The 20,969-nt window shown below is 49.2% G+C and overlaps 1 protein-coding gene across 2 annotated transcripts in view; it reads right to left on the bottom strand.

Annotated features, from left to right (window-relative positions):
• The window catches only part of AGGF1 (angiogenic factor with G-patch and FHA domains 1), a 199,916-nt gene that overhangs the window by 96,631 nt on the left and 82,316 nt on the right, over nucleotides 1-20,969 (bottom strand). For both annotated transcript variants that reach the window (XM_029575326.1, XM_029575333.1), the window contains one exon: nucleotides 10,228-10,436. In XM_029575326.1, coding sequence (XP_029431186.1) covers nucleotides 10,228-10,436 — 209 coding nt within the window. The remainder of the gene's footprint in view (nucleotides 1-10,227; nucleotides 10,437-20,969) is intronic.

Genomic DNA, 20,969 nt, shown 5'->3' with positions numbered 1-20,969 from the left:
GGAGAGTCCCGCTCTGAGCACCCCTGCCCCGAAACCGCCGGTACCCGGTGCACGCACATCAAGGCGATAATGACGAGCAAAGGTATGCAACGACTTCCAGGTTGAAGCTTTACAAATGTCTTCCGCCGAAACCTGACTGCACTCCGCCCAGGAGGCAGCCTGAGAACGCGTAGAATGAGCCTTAAGCCCCACCGGAACAGACTTGCCCTGCAGCAGATATGCGGAACCAATGGCCTCCTTCAACCAGCGCGCAATGGTAGTCTTGGAAGCCGCCTGACCGCGTCGAGGACCGCCCCACAAGACAAAAAGATGATCCGATCTCCGAAAGGGGTTCGTCACCTCTAGATAACCTAAAAGGGCTCTCCTCACGTCTAGCCGCCGCAAATCTCGATAATTCGGAAGCGACTTATCGGCCTCAGAAAACGCAGGCAACTCCACAGACTGGTTGAGATGAAAAGCCGAGACCACCTTAGGCAAGAAGGAAGGCACCGTACGAAGCGACACCCCCGAATCCGTAATCCTCAAGAAAGGTTCCCGACAAGACAAGGCTTGAAGCTCCGACACCCTCCTTGCCGACGCCACAGCCACCAGAAAAACCACCTTCAGTGTCAAGTCTTTCACTGTAGCTCCGCGGATAGGCTCGAAGGGAGTGGAACATAAGGCCTTCAGCACCAGATTCAAACTCCACGAAGGACACGGAGAACGGAACGGAGGACGTAAAAGCTTAGCGCCCCGGAGGAAACGAACGACGTCCGGGTGCGCAGACAATGCCACCCCGTGGACCTGCCCGCGCAGCAAGGCAAGTGCTGCCACTTGCACCCTAAGCGAACTGCAAGACAAGCCTTTCGCCAAACCATCCTGGAGGAAAAGCAACACCTCTGGCACCGAGGCCCGCGTAGGCCGAATAGCCTGTGCCAGGCACCATGTCTCAAAGATCGTCCATACTCGCAAATACGCCACAGATGTGGAAGGCTTGCGCGACCGTAACAGCGTTGTGACCACCGCATCAGAATAACCCCGTTTCTTCAACCTACGCCTCTCAAAAGCCATGCCGCTAGACAGAAGCATTCGACCTGGTCGAAACAAACGGGCCCCTGATGTAGCAGGTCCGGCACATACGGAAACCGCAGGGGAGGCCCCAGCGCCAAGTTCTGAAGATCCGCGAACCACGGCCGCCGCGGCCACTCGGGTGCGACTAGAATCACGGGCGACGGATGAAGTTCGATGCGCCTCAGCGTCCGACCGATGAGGGGCCACGGAGGAAACACATAGAGGAGCACCCCTGTCGGCCAAGGCAACGCGAGGGCGTTGACTCCCTCCGCCCCCGTCTCCCGGCGACGGGCAAAAAACCGCAGCGCTTTGGCATTTTTGAACGTCGCCATCAGGTCTAGCACAGGTGTTCCCCACCTGGCACAAATGCTTCGAAACGCCACGTCCGCGAGTTCCCATTCGCCTGGATCCAGCCGATGTAGACTCAGAAAGTCCGCCTGGACGTTTTCCACGCCCGCAATATGCGACGCCGCAATGCATCGCAGATGCCGCTCGGCCCAAGCCATCAACTGCCGCGCCTCGGCGGCCACCGGCAGGCTTCTGGTGCTGCCCTGCCGGTTGATGTACGCTACCGTTGTCGCATTGTCCGACAGAATCCTGACCGCCTGACCGCGAACCAACGGCAGGAACTCCCGCAGGGCGAACCTCACCGCCCTGGTCTCCAGCCGATTGATGGACCACGCCGCCTCCGTCGAGGACCATACGCCCTGCACCGAGCTCCGGAGACACACCACGCCCCAGCCGTACAGACTGGCGTCCGTGGTGACCACCGTCCACGAGGGCAGAGCCAGCGAAATGCCCTTGGTCAAGTTGTTGTGACAGAGCCACCAGGCCATGCTGGCACGGGCCGAACGTGGCAGCGGTAACGGCAGCTGAAACTGTTCCGACACCGGGTTCCAGCGGGAGAGTAAGGCCAATTGTAACGGTCGCATATGCGCGAACGCCCAAGGAACCAATTCCCGCGTGGACGTCATAGACCCTACCATTTGTAGATAGTCCCAGACAACCGGCATGGGCTTGTCCAACAAACGCCTGGCTTGACACTGCAGCTTGATTCTGCGCTCCTGCGTCAAATAAACCATGCCCTGACGCGTGTCGAACAAAGCCCCCAAAAACTCCAGGGATTGCGACGGTTCTAGCCGGCTCTTGGCTCGATTGATCACCCAGCCGAGACTCTCCAACAACTCGATCACTCGTCGAACCGCCAACCGACAGAGACGCTCGGACTTCGCCCAAATCAACCAATCGTCCAGATACGGATGAACCAGACACCCCTCCTTGCGAAGATGAGCAGCCACCACAACCATGATCTTTGTAAAGGTCCGCGGGGCTGTCGCCAGCCCGAATGGTAGTGCTTGAAACTGAAAATGCTGTCCCAACACCGCAAATCGAAGGTAGCGCTGGTGATCCGCGCAGATCCCGATGTGAAGATACGCCTCCGTGAGATCCAGAGAAGCGAGGAACTCCCCTTGCCTCACGGACGCGATGACCGACCGTAGAGTCTCCATGCGAAACCTGGGGATCCGCAAGCACCTGTTGACGCCCTTGAGGTCGAGAATCGGACGAAAACGTGCCCTCTTTTTTTGGTACCAGAAAGTAAATGGAATACCTGCCGGTGCGTAGCTCGTGGAACGGTACGGGTACGATCGCGCCCAGGGCTAACAGATGTCGGATCGTGCCCCGCAACGCCAGCCGCTTCTCGGAAAAACCGCCGGGCGACACCATGAAACAAGGCGGGGGCCGCCGTGCAAAATCTAACGCGTAGCCGCGATTTATCACGTCCAGCACCCACTGATCCGACGTGATTTTGGCCCACTCCCCTGCAAACTGCATCAGCCTGCCGCCGATCACCGGCACCGGGGCGTGGGCCGGCAGCCCATCATTGTGGCAGTTTCCCGCCCGGCGTTCCGGACCCGGTCCCGGGTCTACCGAACCGGCGCCCTCGAAAGGACTGCGTGTACGCCTGCTGCCTAGCCGCATTGTGGCGAAAAGACGAGACCGCCCCTCGCGCATTACGGGGCCGCCGACCCCCACGGAATCTACCCCGCGTGGCCGGCGTCCCCCGACGCGGCCTGTCCTCCGGCAAACGATGGATCTTGTTCTCGCCCAAAGACTCAATCAAATCCTCCAGCTCCTTACCAAAGAGTAACTTCCCCTTAAATGGCAGTGAGCCTAACCGAGCCTTTGACGAAACGTCCGCCGCCCAATGGCGGAGCCATAACAAACGCCGAGCCGAAACCGCCGAGACAATCGCCCGTGCCGAAGAACGGAGCAAATCATGAAAGGCATCCGCGCTATAGGCAATCACTGCCTCCAAACGAGCCGCCTGCTGCGCTTCCTCCGGCGACAAACCTTCGTTAGCAGAAAGCTGCTGGGCCCACCTGAGCCCCGCACAGAGAGAGAAACCGCTACAGATCGCTGCTCGTACTCCAAGCGCGGAGACTTCAAAAATTTTCTTAAGCTGCACCTCCAGCTTACGATCCTGCAAATCCTTGAGTGCCGTCCCTCCCGTTACCGGGATGGTAGTCCTCTTGGTGACCGCCGCCACCGCAGAGTCCAGCTTCGGAATCTTAAGGAGCTCGAGCGCGTCCTCCGTCAGGGGATAAAGCTTGTCCATGGCCTTAGCCACCTTCAACCCCAAATCAGGAGTGTCCCACTCCTTAAAAAGCAAATCGGACACCGAAAAATGCAATGGGAAAGCCATCGGTGGTCCCCTCAGCCCCAACACGACGGGGTCTGTGCGTCCGAGGCGCGACTCCGGTCGTGGCAAGTCTATCGTCAACTCACCGAGGATCGCCGGGATCAGCGGCGCTAATTCGTCGCGCCTAAATAAACGCACCACCTTAGGGTCATCGCCATCCGACGCGCGGAGACCACTCGACTCACTAGCTCCCTGATCCCCCTCCCCGTCAACGCCACGCGGTTGCGCTTGTGGATCCGGCTCCTCCGGATCCCCAAATTCGGAGTCCGTCTCGGCATCCCCCCGCGGAGCCCCCAAACGGAGCGGGCGTGCTCCCCCCGGGGGATCCGAGACAGGAGAGGGCCTGGTGCTCCGTTTAGGCTCCGGCCCCCGCCCCGAATCCGGCGCTCCCCGCGATCTTTTTCTGGCCTGCCTGCTTGCTTTAAAAGCCCTATGCATTACCAGAACAAACTCCGAGGAGAAGGAGTCAGAAGAGCTGCGATCCGGATCCTCCTCCGGATCGCTCACCGCCGGAGACTGGTCCCCCTCGGAAACCCTCCGCTGTGGGGACAGTGCAGGAGGAGCGTCCTCCGCTCCCCCCGGCGACGGTGGCACCGCGCAGCCAGGCCCCGCCGAGCCCAAGATGGCGAATTTTCCCGCCGAAATCGCTGCCTCCAAAATGGCGCCCGTTCCCGCGCTCCGCGGGAACGGACCTACTGCCCCCGATCTGTGTCCCGAAGCCTCCGGCTGCCGCGAACCGGGTCCCGCCGAAACGCCCTCGCCACCCGAGACACAGCCGGAACAAAGGCTGTCCCGGGAAAGGCGACGGGCCGCCCCGCAGGCCCTGCACACTGGACGCCGCGGCATGCTCCACAGAGGAGCCGAAACAAGACAGAAAAAAAAAAAAAAAAATCAATCACCACCCGCGGCGCCGCTCCCCCTCCCCCGCACGCAAACGAGCCCGAACCGGGAGAGAAAAGAGAGACAGGCAAGAAAAGACAAACAAAAGTTTTATTTTTTTGTTTTTTTGTTTTTTTTTTACCGTTCGCCGCCGGCTCCGGGACCACCTGGGGGGAGTGAACCGAGCTCCCCGGTTTCACCCCCAGGCTAGAACGCTGGCAAGGGCCCTCAGCCCACCCTCAGCGCGCTCCACTCCCCGGAGGAAAAGCCCCTGCGGGACCTCACCCCCCAGGAGGAGACAGGCTCGGACCTGCAGGCACCCCACTGCGGTCCCAGCGTCAAGGAAAGAACAACCTAAAAACACCCTATCTAACCAATCACTTTTTTTTTTTTTTTTTTTTTTTTAACTAGGCCTTAGCTCAGACTGCAGGTTTTGCACCCTCTCCACCTGCTAGGAGACAGAAGAAGACTGCCAGACTGTAGGTGGCACCAGCCTAGATATAGGCGGAGTTTTGTTTGTAAACTTCTGTCTCCATCTGCTAGAGGGGGGGCAAAACCCAGGAGTCTGGACTGATCCGGGTACGTACAGGGAACATAAACTTTTTGTCTGCACATCCCTACTCTACATTTTCATAGTGAAAGAACATTTATAGAAATATTCTAAAAGTAAATAAGAATGATAAATCAAAAGTCTGGATTGTATAAGTCTTCACACCCGTTATCACAGCAAACCCAAATTAGCTCCAGTTCCAAAAATTGCCTTTACAAGGCCCATAAGTTAAACAGAACCCATAGCGTCCAATCACAATAGTTGAGCTGATTCAAATACTTCTGTTAAATGAAGTGAATGTGAAGAAAAGGTCAAAACATGCTGAACGAGGAGCTGCTGAAAACTCCGGGATAACATATTCAAAAGGTACACTGAGGGAAGGCTATAAGAAAATGGAGAAATTACTTACCTGATAATTTAGTTTTCCTTAGTGTAGACAGATGGTCTCAGGACCAATGGGTATAGTGTACTCCTGATAGCAGTTGGAGACAGATCAGATTTCAATCTGACGTCAGAAATGTTTCCCCAGTCTCAGACAGAAACTCTTGAAGTGTGACCTTCAGCAGTTTTCTTAACTTATGGCTACTGACTTTTATTTATTTATTTATTTATTTAAACACTTTTCTATATCGACCTTCATGAATAGATTCATATCAGATCGGTTTACATGGAACAGGGGGTCTAAAATTAATAAACCATTTAACAAGAGGCAAAGTTACATATAACAGGGAGCTAGAACTTGGAGGCTAGGTAGCCGGAAACAAAGGACAGCAGAACTCAAGAGAAACATAACGTCAAAGCTAGGCGGGGCGTCTGGTTAGGTCAGCGGAGTCTGATTAGGTAGCATATTGATGGAATAGAAAGTTAAGGGAAGGCTTGAAGGAAAAGCCAAGTCTTAAGTTTTTTTCGAAAGGTTAGAGGGCAGGGTTCCAGTCTGAGGTCTGTAGGCATGTTATTCCAAATGGTAGGACCCGCTGTGGAGAATGCTCGTTCTTTGGTAGTTGATAGACGTGTGGCTTTAGTAGTGGGGACTTGCAGGGTTCCTTTATATGCTTCTCTGATGGGTCTTGAGGATGAGTATAGTTTGAGTGGGATCTGAAGGTCTAGTTGTAGCTGATTGTGGATGGATTTGTGGATTGTGGTGAGGGACTTGTGCAAGATTCTGTATTTTATTGGCAGCCAATGCAGGTTCCGGAGGATGGGAGTGATGTATGTTCCCTTTGGAGGGACAGACTGATCAAGCTGTGTCTTGGTGGTGCAAATTGTTTCCAATCGGTAGTGATGGACCTGACGATGCCCCAAGAGATATTCTAACACACTGAAATTTCCTAGTGTGTAGCAAATGGACTCAGGACCAATGGGTATACTGTACTCCTGATAGCAGTTGGAGACTGATCAGATTTCAGTCTGACGTCAGCCCTAGTACATATACCCCTGCAGGAAGTGCAGCTCTTCAGTATTTTCCGTCTCCATAGCAGTTAGGGACTCTATGCACGCTAGCACAGCGTTAGAGTAATCTTACCAAAGAAAACCAAATTAAGAAGAAAATCTTACCTCTACAGATGAGCCCCATTCTCCTGTGGTGACACCCATTGGGTCCCTCCCCAGTTGAGATTTCCCGAGGTGATTTCCGCGATCCCTCAGAGGTAAGCCTCGGACCGGCGGTTCCTCAAACCACTCTCTAAATTCTTTTCTGGTCGGGACTTCATCGGCACACAAATGTGCTGCGCCATCATCCACAGCGCTGTCCATTGCAGCATCGGCCTCAAGCATCTTGCTCTCCCGTGCTTCTCCTTTGCGGTATGAGAAGCATTGGAAATATACCGATTTCCTTTTCGATGCCATCCTTGGATTGTTGTCGGTTCCCTTGCTTTGTTTTTATGGCGTTTAAGCTCGAAGATGCCCAAAAAAAGCAGTTTTAATCGGCAAGCGGAGGAGCTCCCTTTTCAGGCAGCCATGCAGCCCGGTGACGTCACTTCCTCTCCCCTTCCTAATAATTCTTAACATTCTATTTGCTTTTTTGACTGCTGCAGCACACTGAGCCGACTATTTTAAAGTGTTATCCACTATGATGCCTAGATCTTTTTCCTGGATGGTAGCTCCTAATATGGAACCTAACATCGTGTAACTACAGCAAGGGTTATTTTACCCTATATGCAACACCTTGCACTTGTCCACATTAAATTTCATCTGCCATTTGGATGCCCAATCTTCCAGTCTTGCAAGGTCCTCCTGTAATGTATCACAGTCTGCTTGTGATTTAACTACTCTGAATAATTTTGTATCATCCGCAAATTTGATAACCTCACTCGTCATATTCCTTTCCAGATCATTTATATATATATATTGAAAAGCACCGGTCCAAGTACAGATCCCTGAGGCACTCCACTGTTTACCCTTTTCCACTGAGAAAATTGACCATTTAATCCTACTCTCTGTTTCCTGTCTTTTAACCAGTTTGTAATCCACGAAAGGACATCGCCTCCTATCCCATGACTTTTTAGTTTTCGTAGAAGCCTCTCATGAGGGACTTTGTCAAATACCTTCTGAAAATCCAAATACACTACATCTACCGGCTCACCTTTATCCACATGTTTATTAACCCCTTCAAAAAAATGAAGCAGATTTGTTAGGCAAGACTTCCCTTGGGTAAATCCATGTTGACTGTGTCCCATTAAATCATGTCTTTCTATATGCTCTGTAATTTTGATCTTGAGAATTGTTTCCACTATTTTTCCTGGCACTGAATTCAGGCTCACTGGTCTATAGTTACCCGGATCGCCCCTGGAGCCTTTTTTAAATATTGGGGTTACATTGGCCACCCTCCAGTCTTCAGGTACAATGGATGATTTTAATGATATAATGATAGGTTACAAATTTTCAGGCTCAAGACTACTAGACCCTGGGAGACATCCTGCTGCAATGGTAGCAGTTTGCCACATAGTGGTCTGGGCCCAAAACCTGTAACAGATCTCATGGGCATCAGTGATGCACACCTGGCACCCACAGATGTAGGTGTTGAAGATGCTGACAACTGACTTTTTCCAGGGAACCTCCCTGGACATCATAGAAGAGCAACTCAATTGAAAAAAAAAATTGTAGCATTTAAGAATGCTTTTGAGGGATTGTTTAGGCAGTGTAAAAGATAGCAATTAGGCTAAAAAGTGAAAAATATTGAGAAAGATTTACATGTCCGTGCAAAAGCTTGGATAAAAATCAGATTGAGGGGTTCATGAGGCAGCACACACGGGAATCACTGTTCATGCTAAGTAAACTTTTATTGAGCTTGGAGAAATGGGTTCTTTTGGCGCTATTGGATGACATTACCCCACGTGTCATAGCTAATTCACTCTGCTTGTCGATTTAGAACCTTTTAAGGGTGGAGTGGAAAAGTAGCCTAGTGGTTAGAGCAGCAGGCTATGAGCTAGGGAAGCCTGTGTTCAAATCCCGCTGCCATTCCTTGTGAACTTGGGCAAGTCACTTCACCCTCCACTGCTTTGAAGAGACTGAAAAACAGAATTTAATTAATATCTCAGCCTGTAAAAAAAAGATAGTGGAAAACAAGCAAGAATGCCAATGTTCATGTGGACAAACTGTTGCTGGAAGCCAGGCAGAGGTGCTACGGTTAGAACTGGAATCAGTGCTTGAGATGAGTGGAAGCACTGTGGCTTGAGCTGGGTTCCAGGGTATGGGGCCCAGCACGGATACCGGGCCAAACAGAACCATAGCTGCAGGAACTGGAGCTAGGGTGAGGCAGAGGAACAACGATTGAGGATACACAATAAAAGTGGGAGAAGGATGGAAGCACTGTGGCTTGAGTTGGGTTCCAGGATGTGGGCCCAGCACTGACACCAGGCCCACATCCTGGAACCCTGGAGCTAGGGTGAGGCAGAGGAACAGCCATTGAGGACACACAATAAGTGGGAGAGGTGAGGAAAGGAGGAGGGAATAAGGCTGGAATGGAAGGATTCAGTAAACAAATGGCGAAAAAGAAAACCAAACTAAAAATGCACTTAAAAAAATAAAAGCGCACAAAAATATACTGTAAAGAATTCTCTTTCCCCAGGTGCTTAAAAATGTTCACTGATGCCTACAGCTGATGCTGTTTTTATTTATTTTGTGTTATGCAGTTTTTGTTTGATGATGTTTATCTTGATATAGTACTGTATATAATTAAAAATGTATACATTTTAAAAAGTGATAAAAAACAATCAAAGAAAATACTAAGGGATTTTTGGCAGAAAACCAGAACAAAATAAGAAATAGAAATTCTTAATCTGTTGGGTCAAAGTAAGAAGAAAACATATTTAATGATCTTTGCGAAAAAAAACAAACAACAAATTGAGGGGAGCCATGGGATCACTGCAACATAAGAGCTACCATGCATGTGAGGTGACAGATTTTTGCCTTTTCTGAAATCTCTTTGATATTCATGTCCACTCAGAATCTGGCATGGTCATATGGCCCCCATGTGTGTGACTCTGAACTGCTCGTCTTCAGAGAAAGCAAGTTACATCCACGAGAAGTGAAAGTTGCATCTTTTAGAACAGCACTTTCTTGGATCTTCCAGTCAGCATGATTAATATAATCTTTGCTTAATGTCACATTTGAGCATCTTTGACTTTTCTTTTGCATGCACACCATAAATCTTGATAACTTTAAGAGAAGCATCTTTAGCCATAGCTCAACAGCAAACAGTCTCTCCAAAAAATAGAGTTTTAATTTATTCAAATGGAAAAAAAAACATGTTAGTTCAGTTTGTTTTCTTTCAGAATTACTTTGTATTATTGTCAAAATAATGCACCTAGGGATATTTGATTCCATTAATTATTCTTGAATAAAATTATTATTTTTTATCATCACCTCTCAATGACTATAATTACAATTGAAAAGCAATGGAAAACTGGCAATAAACTTTGAAAAGCAATTGAAAAGCAATGGAAAACTGGCATAAACTTGGATATAGCCTGTTTTAAAAATTGCACATTTGAGTTGTTTTGTTAAAATTCTCTCTTTGGTCAATAATAATAAACTACAGTTTCAATACCTCTGAATTTTGGATTAGACCATTGTTTTCTTGCTCTTGTCCATGTTCTGCATTCACTGCACAGATGATACCAGAGTGAACATCGATGTCTGCATCTGACCGATCTGCAATTTTAGGAGGTGCTCTTTCAATTCCTTGGTCTGCCCATCCTTCAGTTACCTTCATCGAAAAATCATTGTTCTGGTAATAGTTCTGTGGCTGGTCATAAACTGTAGAAACAAAACAAAACCAATAAATTACCTTGCCTAGACAAGCATTATTTTATAAATACTCATAAAACCATGCAAAGAGACTTAACTAGCTATTTTCAGTATCACAATGCTTCTCTTCGGATAACTAACCAAAACTATTTGCTTTGTTTCTTCCTACTATAAACACTGACTAATACACATTACTGTGCGGGACTGCTGCCTGTGAGCAGCAGGAAAGCATCTACGTAAGTAGCAGCTTGCAAAGTCTCTTTACCGACTTCTTCTGTTCCTTCACAGACTGAAGTTCAGTTAAAGTCCCTTGTGGCACTAGGGCAGGGGTGGCCAACCTGTGGCTCTTTCATGTAAAAAGAAATGTGGCCCTCGTGCTCCTGCCCTATGCCAACTGAGCATCACTACAGAGGACAGGAAGGGAGGGGCTGGAACAGGGAAAACAACATAACAGAGAAGAGCAAGTTAACTCCCTGCTTCAGCTACCCCACCCCTGGCACTGAATGCTGTGAGAAGGGGGTGAATGCCACTTCCTTCCCATCTTCCTGAAGTCAGCAAAGAAAACTGGGCTGTCTGGCACCTTATTCCTCCCCCAGATCTATGCTGCCATTTTTCTGCAGCAAGTGTGAGGGACTGAGGGCTAGGATGGAGGGAAATAGAGGGCATGAGAAAGGGCTGGCATAAGAGCCATGTGGGAGCGAGAACTGTGTGTGAAATAGTGTGGGGGGAGTGGGTCACAACACAGCTGAGGATGAGGGCAGATGCAATTGGAAAAACTGGGGGAAAGGCAGTAGACTGGTGCAAGAAAGTCAGAGGGGGAGGGTGTGTCCAGAGGTGGTGCTGGGGCAGGGTGAGGTAATGAGTAAGAAATAGGGTTGCGATGGGACAGAGGTGATGACGCGGGTGTGTGTGTGAAAGACAGCCAAAGGGGATGAAGTATGTGGGGAAGGAAGCTGGAGGAGAGAGAGAGCAACAGGTAGTGAAGGGAAAGGAAGGTTGACACAGAACCAGAGATGGTAAAGGAGGAGAGAGATCGTGAGAGCCAGATATGGTAAAAGAGGAGGAAGAGAATGAAACTCAGAGGTGCGAAGGGGAGGAGGGGTCAGAGAGAGCCAGAAATGGTGAATGGAAGAGGGGAAGGATTTGAGAGAGACACATACACAGAGGTGATTGGGGTGACTGGATGTGTAAGAGCCAGAAGAGGTAATAGTGGAGGGTGTATTAGAGAGAAACAGAGAGGGTACTGAGGAGAAGGAAAGAGAGCATTGTTGTCAGGAACAGAGAATGAGGGAGGGGGGAGAAGAAGATGTAGGCAGGACAAGAAAGAAAGTGCGGGGGGGGGGGGCTTGAGGATATTGGTGCTGGGTAGAGGGGAGAGGAGGGGAAGAGAACGTATGTGGAAAGCAAGAAGAAGGGGTGTGGGGGAAGGGGAAAGTGAGGAACGGGGAATACTGGTGCTTGGCAGAGGATGGGGGGACAGGGGGTTTAATAGTAGCACAAGGAGTGGTGTGAAATGTAATCTGTTACAGCCACTGAGCCTCTATCATTATTCTTGTATGGCATGGAGGATGTTTTCCTTATGTCCACCCAGCGAGAATGTCCTGGGGCTGCAGAGAGAGAGAGACAGGGAAAAGGGCGGAAGGACAGAAAGACTGGGGAAAGAATATAAGGATTTTGAGATGGACTGGTGGGGACATGGTAGGGATCGAGAAATACTGGTAGGAGGATTAAGAGACATCCTGTTAGACTGGAGAGACTTGTTGGTCCAGGTGGAGGGATTACGGTGAGAGAGACTGGTAGCGACAGGGTAAGGGGATTGAAAAAAAGACTGATGGGAGGATTGAAAGATTGATTGGCACAGGTGGAAGGATTGAGAGACTGATGGGAACATGGTAGGGGGTTGATTGACAGACTGGTGGAAAGAGGGAAGACGACAGAGAGAGACTGATCAGGACAGGGTGAGGAAATTTAGAGAGAAAGAGATACTGGTGGGGACAGGGTGGGGGTATTTACAGATGGAGCTGAGGAGGAAGGGGAGTCCTCATTGGAAACAGCTCCCCCCGCTCCTCAAGGGCTCTGGGATCTGGACTCCCATCTCACTCCCTGCAGTCTCTTTAAAACATGAGGCTCTTTGGGACTGTGTATTCTAATTTCTTGGCTCTTGATGCATAAAAGGTTGGCCACCCCTACACTATGGTCTCACTTCTGAGCACAATGGATATTCCTAATACAGGGTGGAACCAGCTTTATGCAACAATCCCCAAACACCTTCGGTAGCTTAAGCTTCTGCTGCACACAAAGTCTAACAGTGTTCACCAAGACCTCCTTCAGGGAAATCTCTTACCAACATGTCAGCTCGGGGATCCCTAGCCTCCTTCATTGGGTCACTGCTCCCCTTAGTACAGCTTCTGAAGTCTCTACCCTCATGGAGCTTCTGAACATCTGCCTAAATCCCCCTCTCCCCAGCAGCTTTAAGGCTTCTGCCTTTCTGGCAGTTTCTGGGCAGGAATCTCCTGGCGAGCTTCCATGCTCTTTAACAAAAAATTCAGAGCTAAAGATTCAATCATTCATAATTCATACTGTAAGGTCTGCGGGAAAACGCTTTCCTAACGCGCGCCCAGCCATCTCTTCTGGGCATGCAATACTGTATGCAAATGAGGGGTCACGCTAAAAAGGAGGCGCTAGGGGCAATAGCGTGCCCCTAGTGCCTCTTTAGCAGTGGGTGCCCAGGAGAGGTTGGCTGTCCGTAGGCTAGGAAAGCAGATGCTCAATTTTACGAGTGTCTGTTTTCCTTACCGGTGCACAGCCCCGGGTTAGGAAAATGAATGCTCGTAAAGTTGAGCGTTCGTTTTCCTGACTGACCTACCAGCACATTTTAAAAAAAAAGATTTACCGGTATTTATTTTTTTAACCTTTTGGTTTCTCTGACTTAATATCGCTACGATATTAAGTTGGAGGATGTTCAGAAAAGCAGAAAATACTGCTTTTCTGTACATCCTCCAACATAATATCGTTTTTTGGGCTGTGGATCAGTCGCACATTTTTTCCGGTATCCCGCTGTGCACTGTTAGTTTTGGGAGAGGGGTTGGACGCGCTAAACCCCTTTCTGTATAAGGGGTAGTGTATGAAAACGAGTGTCCAACTGCGGGTAAAACAGTGCCCTCAGCGGAGCGCACTTTACAGTATTGGCCTGAATGTTCTTCCCTTCTGCGTGCCATTGCTTTTTTCTGACAGGCTTGAGGAGGGCAGAAGCTTCTGAAACCACAGTTCTCAGCATGCTCTTTCCTGAAGTGATGACTTCCTTTCAAACTTTCACTCTTTCCTATGGCATTTCCTTCACAGTGCCCTCTGCCAGGCTAACTCCTCTGGTTCTCAATAGTGTTCTTATCTGTGCAGAAGGCCCATTCTGTCACTTCCACTTAAAGCAACCAAAAGATGTCTATCTAGAATGTATATTTTTCCACTACAAAACTTCTAAGAATTTCCAACTCTAAGCAAAATTATTGATACTTTCACAGTTTAAAATAATAATCCACTCAATAATACTTTATTATTCTTACTTTCAAATGAAAATACAACTCATTTTTCATAGCTGATGTACCACAGAAAAGCAAGATTAAACATAGGATAAATGTCTGTTGAACAATTAGGTACGTTATATAGCTCAACCACAAGCATGTTATGTACAGAATCCAATGAAGATCTTGAGCTATGCATATGTGAAGATCTATATGTAACAGCTTTCATCAGAGTTCACTTTCTACTAAAAGTAACACTCCAACCTAGTCAACTCAAAAAAGTTAATCAGGTTAAAATGCTAGCAATTGCTGTATAACGTTGAAGCACAGCCTAAAGACCCTCAAAAAGTCAAAATATTTGCCCTTAACTTCCTGCATGGGTTTTCCTATCAAGGTCTACATGGACTGCAGCAACAATGGAAAGGGAAAGCATGTTTCCTTACATGTAAACTAGGTTCTCCACAGAAAGCAGGATAAATAAGTAATAATGCATGGATGACGTCATCTGACCGTGAAAACACAGACCTAGCTCTCAGAGCTCAATAAAAGTCTTATGAAGCATGTACAGGAGTTCCCTCATGTGCATACTGCCTCGTAAGACCCTCAGTCTCTTCCAGAGCTTAAGCTTTAGCAAGGTAGTTGACTCTCCAAGGAGGTGGGTGCGTTAAGTTTGGCTGATTCATCCTGCTGTCTACAGAGAACCCTGTTTACAGATAAGCAAACCTGCTTTCTTCATTAACAAGTAGGCATAAATCAGCTATAAAGCATAGGGACTATCAAGCTGAGGTTTGCATTATGGAGCCATAACTAAAAGGACAACCTGGCTTCGCCAGGTGGAGAGTGGATTACTGAGTGAACAGGCTGTGCAGAACTGCTTGTCCAAAATTACTGTCTCAGCATGACATGCTGTCTAGACCAGTGGTTCTCAACCTATTTTCTATCAGGATACACCTGAGAGATGATGCTTACATGCATGACACAATGAATGCATGAACATCATGGGACTTAATATAAGCATATGTGCTGCATCCACAGAAGTACCCCACTTCCTAATAATGGGTGCAGAGCAGTACTAAGATATTTCCCTGTACAACTCACCATACAAAAAATATATTCTGATTCTAGCGTCATCTTAAAGCAGAATTGCTTACCTGTAACAGGTGTTCTGCCAGGACAGCAGGATGTTAGTCCTCACATATGGGTGACATCATCAGATGGAGCCCTATCACGGAATACTTTTGTCAAAGTTTCTAGAACTTTGACTGGCACTCTGAGCATGCCCAGCATGCCACCACCCTGCATCCAGCAGGGGTCCCCCTTCAGTCTCGTTTGTAGCAAAAAGTACGAGTGAAAAATAAAATAATAAAACGTAAGCGAACCCAACTCCGCGGGGTGGCAGGCAGGTTTCATGAGGACTAACATCCTGCTGTCCTGGGAGAACACCCGCTTACAGGTAAGCAACTCTGCTTTCTCCCAGGCCAAGCAGGACGGTAGTCCTCACATATGGGTAAATAGCAAGCTACAGGATGCTCGAATAGAGTGAACTAAAAGCACCAACGACGTGCAACAGGCACAACAACTGGGGTGGTTTTGGGTAGGAGGGCAGCCTGAGTTTCTTAGTGGGTCACAGGAAGGAAGTTGGGTTATCAAACTAGAAACAAATTACGCAGGACAGACTGGCCAAAAATGGAATCCTCCGGCCAGCCTTGTCGAGACAATAATGAGTTGCAAAGGTGTGGAGGGAGCTCCATGTGGTAGCTCTGAGGATGTCAGCAAGAGGTACAGAATGGAGGTGTGCCATTGCTCTTACTGAATGCGCTTCCACGCATCCCTGTAGCGGAAGGCCTGCTTGTTGATAGCAGAAGGAAATGTAGTCCGCCAGCCAGATGGAGAAGGTCTGCTTGCCCACTGGAAGCAGACCCTGTCCACCTGGCTGGTTTTATTGAAGAAGACAAACAGTTGGGTGGACTTCCTCTGGGCTACAGTGCAGTCCAAATAAAAGGCAGGCGCATGTTTACAGTCCATGGAATGTAGGGCCCGCTCACCTGGTTGTGAGTGAAGTCTTGGAAAAAAGGAAGGCAGTATTATGGACTGATTTAAGTGGAAATCAGAAACTACCTTTGGTAAGAATTTAGGATGAGTGCGGAGTACCACATGATCGTGAAGAAATTTGGTATAAGGTGGGTATGTTACCAGTGCCTGTAGCTCACTGACTCTGCGAGCTGATGTTATAGCAACTAGAAAGATCACTTTCCAAGTGAGATGTCGAAGGAGTGTAGGGGCTCGAACAGAGGTCCCATGTTGGAACCGGAGGATGCAGTGGAGGCTTCAGTTGGAGCAAGCATCTCATAAAGCGCCCTACCAGGGGTTGCGCCGAGATCGGGGCATCTCCTACACCTTTGTGGTAAACGGCTATGGCGCTGATATGCACTCGGATGGAGGAAGTCTGTAGACCAGACTCCGAAAGGTGCCACAGGTAGTCCAGGAAAAGGGATCTATTTCTTTTGTCGTGCACCACAAGGAGAATCTTTTCCATTTGGAACGATAAGATTTCCTAGTAGAAGGCTTTCGTGAAGCTACGAGGACCTGGGACACATTGTCAGAGAGGTTAAGGGATTGTAGTATTAACCTTTCAACATCCAATCTGTCAGAGACAGGGAGTGAAGGTTCGGATGACGCAATAGTCCGTCGTTCTGCGTTATCAGAGTTGGATCTGTGCCCAGGCAAATTGGTTACTGGACTGAGAGGTTGCGTAGGATAGGAAACCAAACCTTATGCAGCCAGGGAGGGGCTCTGAGGATCGTTGTGCCCCGGTCCTGCCTTAGCTGCACGAGAGTCTTGCTGATGAGTGGAAGTGGAAGGTAGGCATATAGAAGACCTGTTGTCCATGAGTGAGTGAAGGCATCTCATGGTGGTGTGTTGTGGCTGAAGTGTAGAGAGTAGAAATTGTCCACTTTTCGGTTGTGAATTGACGCAGAGGTCTATGTGTGGGTGGCCCCACTGGTGGAAAATTTGGTTTGCTACAGTGGGATTTAAGGACCATTTGTGGGGATGAAAGGTCCGATTGAGATTGTCCGCCATCACATTGTTCATGCCTGCCAGGTAGCATGGAATGGGAGAGCGCCCAGGCCCAGATCTGCGCCACCTCCTAGCATAGCAGGTAAGAGCCCATGCCCCCTTGCTTGTTGAGGTACCACATCGCTACCTGGTTGTCTGTTTGAATTAGGATTACCTAGTTGGAGAGGCAATCCTGAAAAGTGAAGAGCGCATATCGAATTGCCTGGAGCTCCAGAAAATGTATCTGGTGCTTTGTTTCCCCTGTAGTCCAGGTTCCCTGGGTTTGGAGGTGTTGACATGGGCTCCCCAACCCAGGTTGGAGGCATCTGTTGTTAGTGTAATTTGAGGTTCTGGAGGTTGGAAGGGTAGTCCTATCTGAAGATTGGACTCCTGTATCCACCAAGCCAGTGAGAATCGAAGCTGGCTGGTGACGTGGACAATGTGGGACATGTTTGATGTGATTGGGACCACTGGGACTTTAAAGTTTATTGTGTTACTCTCATGGCTAGTCGAGCCATTGGGGTAACATGAATTGTGGATGCCATGTGACCTAGCAAGGTTAGTAGGTGACTAGCTGTAGTGGTTTGGCAAGTCTGTACTGCTTTGGCCAAGGTTGATAATGTGCATGCTTGGTCCTTTGGAAGGAACGCTTTGGCTTGGATGGTGTTTAGATCTGCTCCGATGAACGAGAGGTGTGTGATGGAGTCAGATGTGACTTGGAATAGTTTATGAGAAATCCCAAGGATTGTAGTAGGCTGATGGTAAAACAGAGGGAGTGAAGGACTACCTCCTTGGATGGACCTCTGAGCAGCTAATCATCTAGATATGGATAGACGTGGATGCTGCGTTGTCGTAAGTAAGCTGCTACTACTGCTAGGCATTTCGTAAATACCGGGGTGCTGATGCTAGGCCGAAAGGCAGTACTCAGTATTGGAAATGATTGTGGCCTACTATAAACCCGAGGTATTTTTGATGAGGAGTATATATGGCAATGTGGGCATAAGTCTCCTGAAGATCTAGAGAGCAGAGCCAATCTCCCAGTTGCAGGAGAGGGCGCATGGTGCCTAAGGTTACCATTCTGAATTTTTCTTTGCGGAGATATTTGTTTAGGGCGCGTAGGTCCAAGATAGGATGAATGCCGCCTGACTTTTTTGGAATTAGAAAATACCGAGAGTAGAACATTTGTCCCCAATGCAGTCGAGGTACCGGTTCCATGGCATTGGACTGCAGGAGGGTCGAGAGCTCTGCCTCGAGAAGTGGAGTGTGGTCGGTCAGACTCCATGCCGGATGTGGTGAAGAGTACGGTGGTAGCGTGAGGAAGTTCAGATGGTAACTGTGGGCAACCACAGAAAGGACCCATTGTTCTGTTGTAATTGTGTGCCATATGCTAGCAAAGTGGCACAAATGGCCTTCCACAGGAATGGATGTGGTAGGTGTGGGTTGACTTCTGCTCTCTAGAAAGGAGTCAAAACCCTGATACTGGACCAGTCTGCGGAGCTGGTTGGGCTTTTGGGGCCCTGTGTTGCCAAGGCTGACTTCTTTGAGAGGGTCTAGGCTGTCGCGTACGGGATGGAGACGAGTAATACCTATGTGGCTTATAGGATAGCTTCCTAGGTTCCCGTCGAAAAGACCTCTTGGTGGTAGATGAGAAGTCCGAGGGGAGAGTGGACAGCTGAAGCAAGGTGTCATGGTGATTCTTTTAGTTGTGCCACTGTTTCCTGAATTTTGTCACCAAACAAATTATCCCCTGTGCATGGAAGGTCTGCCAACCTTTCCTGGATTTCCTGGCGTAGGTCAGAAGACTTGAGCCATGCCCAGCATCTAGCGCTTATGCCTGCTGCTGACACTCTTGAGGCAGTTTCAAAGATGTTGTATGCTGCCCTAACTTCATGCTTTCCAGCACTGACTCCTTTTTGGAGGATTGCGGTAAGCCCTTCTTGACGTTCATCCGGTAGGGTCTCTGAGAATTCTTGGACTTTCTTCCAAAGATTCCTTGAGTACTGAGTCATGTATAGTTGGTAGGATGCTATACTTGCCATCAGCATAGATCCGTGGAATACTTTTCGCCCGAATGCATCCAAGGATTTCTACTCTTTACCTGGAGGGGCAAAAGAATGGGGCCAGGATCTCGGCTTTCTTCAGGGCAGTCTCAACTACTGCAGAGTGGTGGGGCAGTTGGCTTCTCTGAAACCCTGGAACTGACTGAACCAGATATGTGACATCAGTTTTTCTGTTCACTGGTGAAACTCTGCCAGGGTGCTCCCAGGTACACTGTAACAAGTCAAGGAGCACTTCATGTACTGGAATTGCCATCACTTCCTTAGGGACATCAACAAACTGCAATACCTCAAGCATTTTGTGCCTGTCATCCTCCTCCATTTGTAGTTTAAAAGGGATGGTTTCAGATATCTCTTTAATGAAGTTGGCAAATGTGAGGTCTTCAGGAGGGGAGTGGCGGCGGCGTTCTTCTGGGGGTGAAGGCTCTGACAGGAGTTCATCGGAGTCCTGAGTGTCAGAGGAACCATCAACCCAGGGATCATATGGTGTATCTCCAGCACCATGCGGGCATTCAGATGGAGGTAGAGGTCCAAATCCAGCCAGATCTGGAGGTGGCACCGATGGGAAGGATGGAGGCACCGAAGCAGAAGGAACCGGCACAGAGGACGACGATGGCATCGATGGAATTGGCGTTTTCGATGGATATCGGGGTGGCAAGTAGACCCGATGGTCCTGGAACCGGCTCCGGCAAAAGTTGTTCCTCATCAGAGGGCAATGGAATGAGAATCGGTGTCGGAGGCGCAGATGGCATCGAAGGAACAGGCACCAATGGTAGTGCACCGATTAGTGTATCCAAGTGCTCGAGGAGTGGAGCCAACATGGTAGGCATCGAATCAGGTGTCAGCCTGGGAGCCGGTGCTGGTTGGAATCCCCGAAGTGCCTAAAGTACTGCCTCTTGGACCATCCGGTCCAATTCCTCCCAGAAGGCTGGTGTTGGTAACATAGCGACCGGGCTCAGAAGGCATTGCTGGAGGGTCCACCTAAATTAGTGGAGTCTCGGCTTCCAGCATCAGTGCAGGTAGAGAACGCCTCGGTGGACAAGTCCAGAGGGGGATGGGGCCCCCTCTCTCCGGGACTTCTTGGCCGGTGGCTCAATTAATGTCGATGCCGAAGGTTTGTTTGCGTCGGCACCGGAAGAAGGCTCACGTCAATGACGATGACGGTGCTTTTCCTGATGCTCGATCCGGTCCTTCTCCAGCACAGAGGACAAAGATGTCGATGTCTTCGAATGTGAAGATGCCAGTGACGGGCGGTCACCGGTGTCTCGATGGCAACGGAGTCGATGAAGATGAAGGCTTTCGACCTGATGTACTCTTGGCTGGAGTAGACGGAGACACACGCTTGAATAGGTGTTCCATTTTATCCAAGCGGGCCTGGCGGCCTTTTGGAGTCATCAGGGCACAGGTAGTGCACCGTTGGACGTCGTGGGTAGGCCCCAAGCACAAGACACAAACGTTATGAGGGTCCATAATGGACATATTCCTCAGACACTCAGATCGCCATTTTTCAAAAAAGAAGGGTGGCGCGCTGTCTGTGGCCATCAGGCATAGATGAAAGCACCACCAGAAACCGACTGCAAAGGACGAGGTAAAATTTACTGGCGTCGGCGGAGGTCAGCGCTCGATGGGGGACCCCGGGACGGGAAAAAAAGTTTGAAATTTTAAAGAAAAATTCCGCGAGGAAAATTCTTGTGAGGAATTCTCAGAGCTCCTGAGAACCACGAAGCTACTGCTGCGTGGAAAAAAAAAAGACTGAAGGGGGACCCCTGCTGCATGCAGGTTTGGTGGCATGCTCAGTGTGCCAGTCAAAGTTTTAGAAACTTTGACAAAAATATTCCGTGATAGGGCTCCATCTGATGATGTCATCCATATGTGAGGACTACCATCCTGCTTGTCCTGGGAGAATAACA

Source organism: Rhinatrema bivittatum, chromosome 1 (genome assembly GCF_901001135.1).
Source record: "Rhinatrema bivittatum chromosome 1, aRhiBiv1.1, whole genome shotgun sequence".
Lineage (NCBI taxonomy): Eukaryota > Metazoa > Chordata > Amphibia > Gymnophiona > Rhinatrematidae > Rhinatrema > Rhinatrema bivittatum.
The sequence above is the reverse complement of the archived record's forward strand: the minus strand, read 5'-3'. Positions and strand labels throughout refer to the sequence as shown.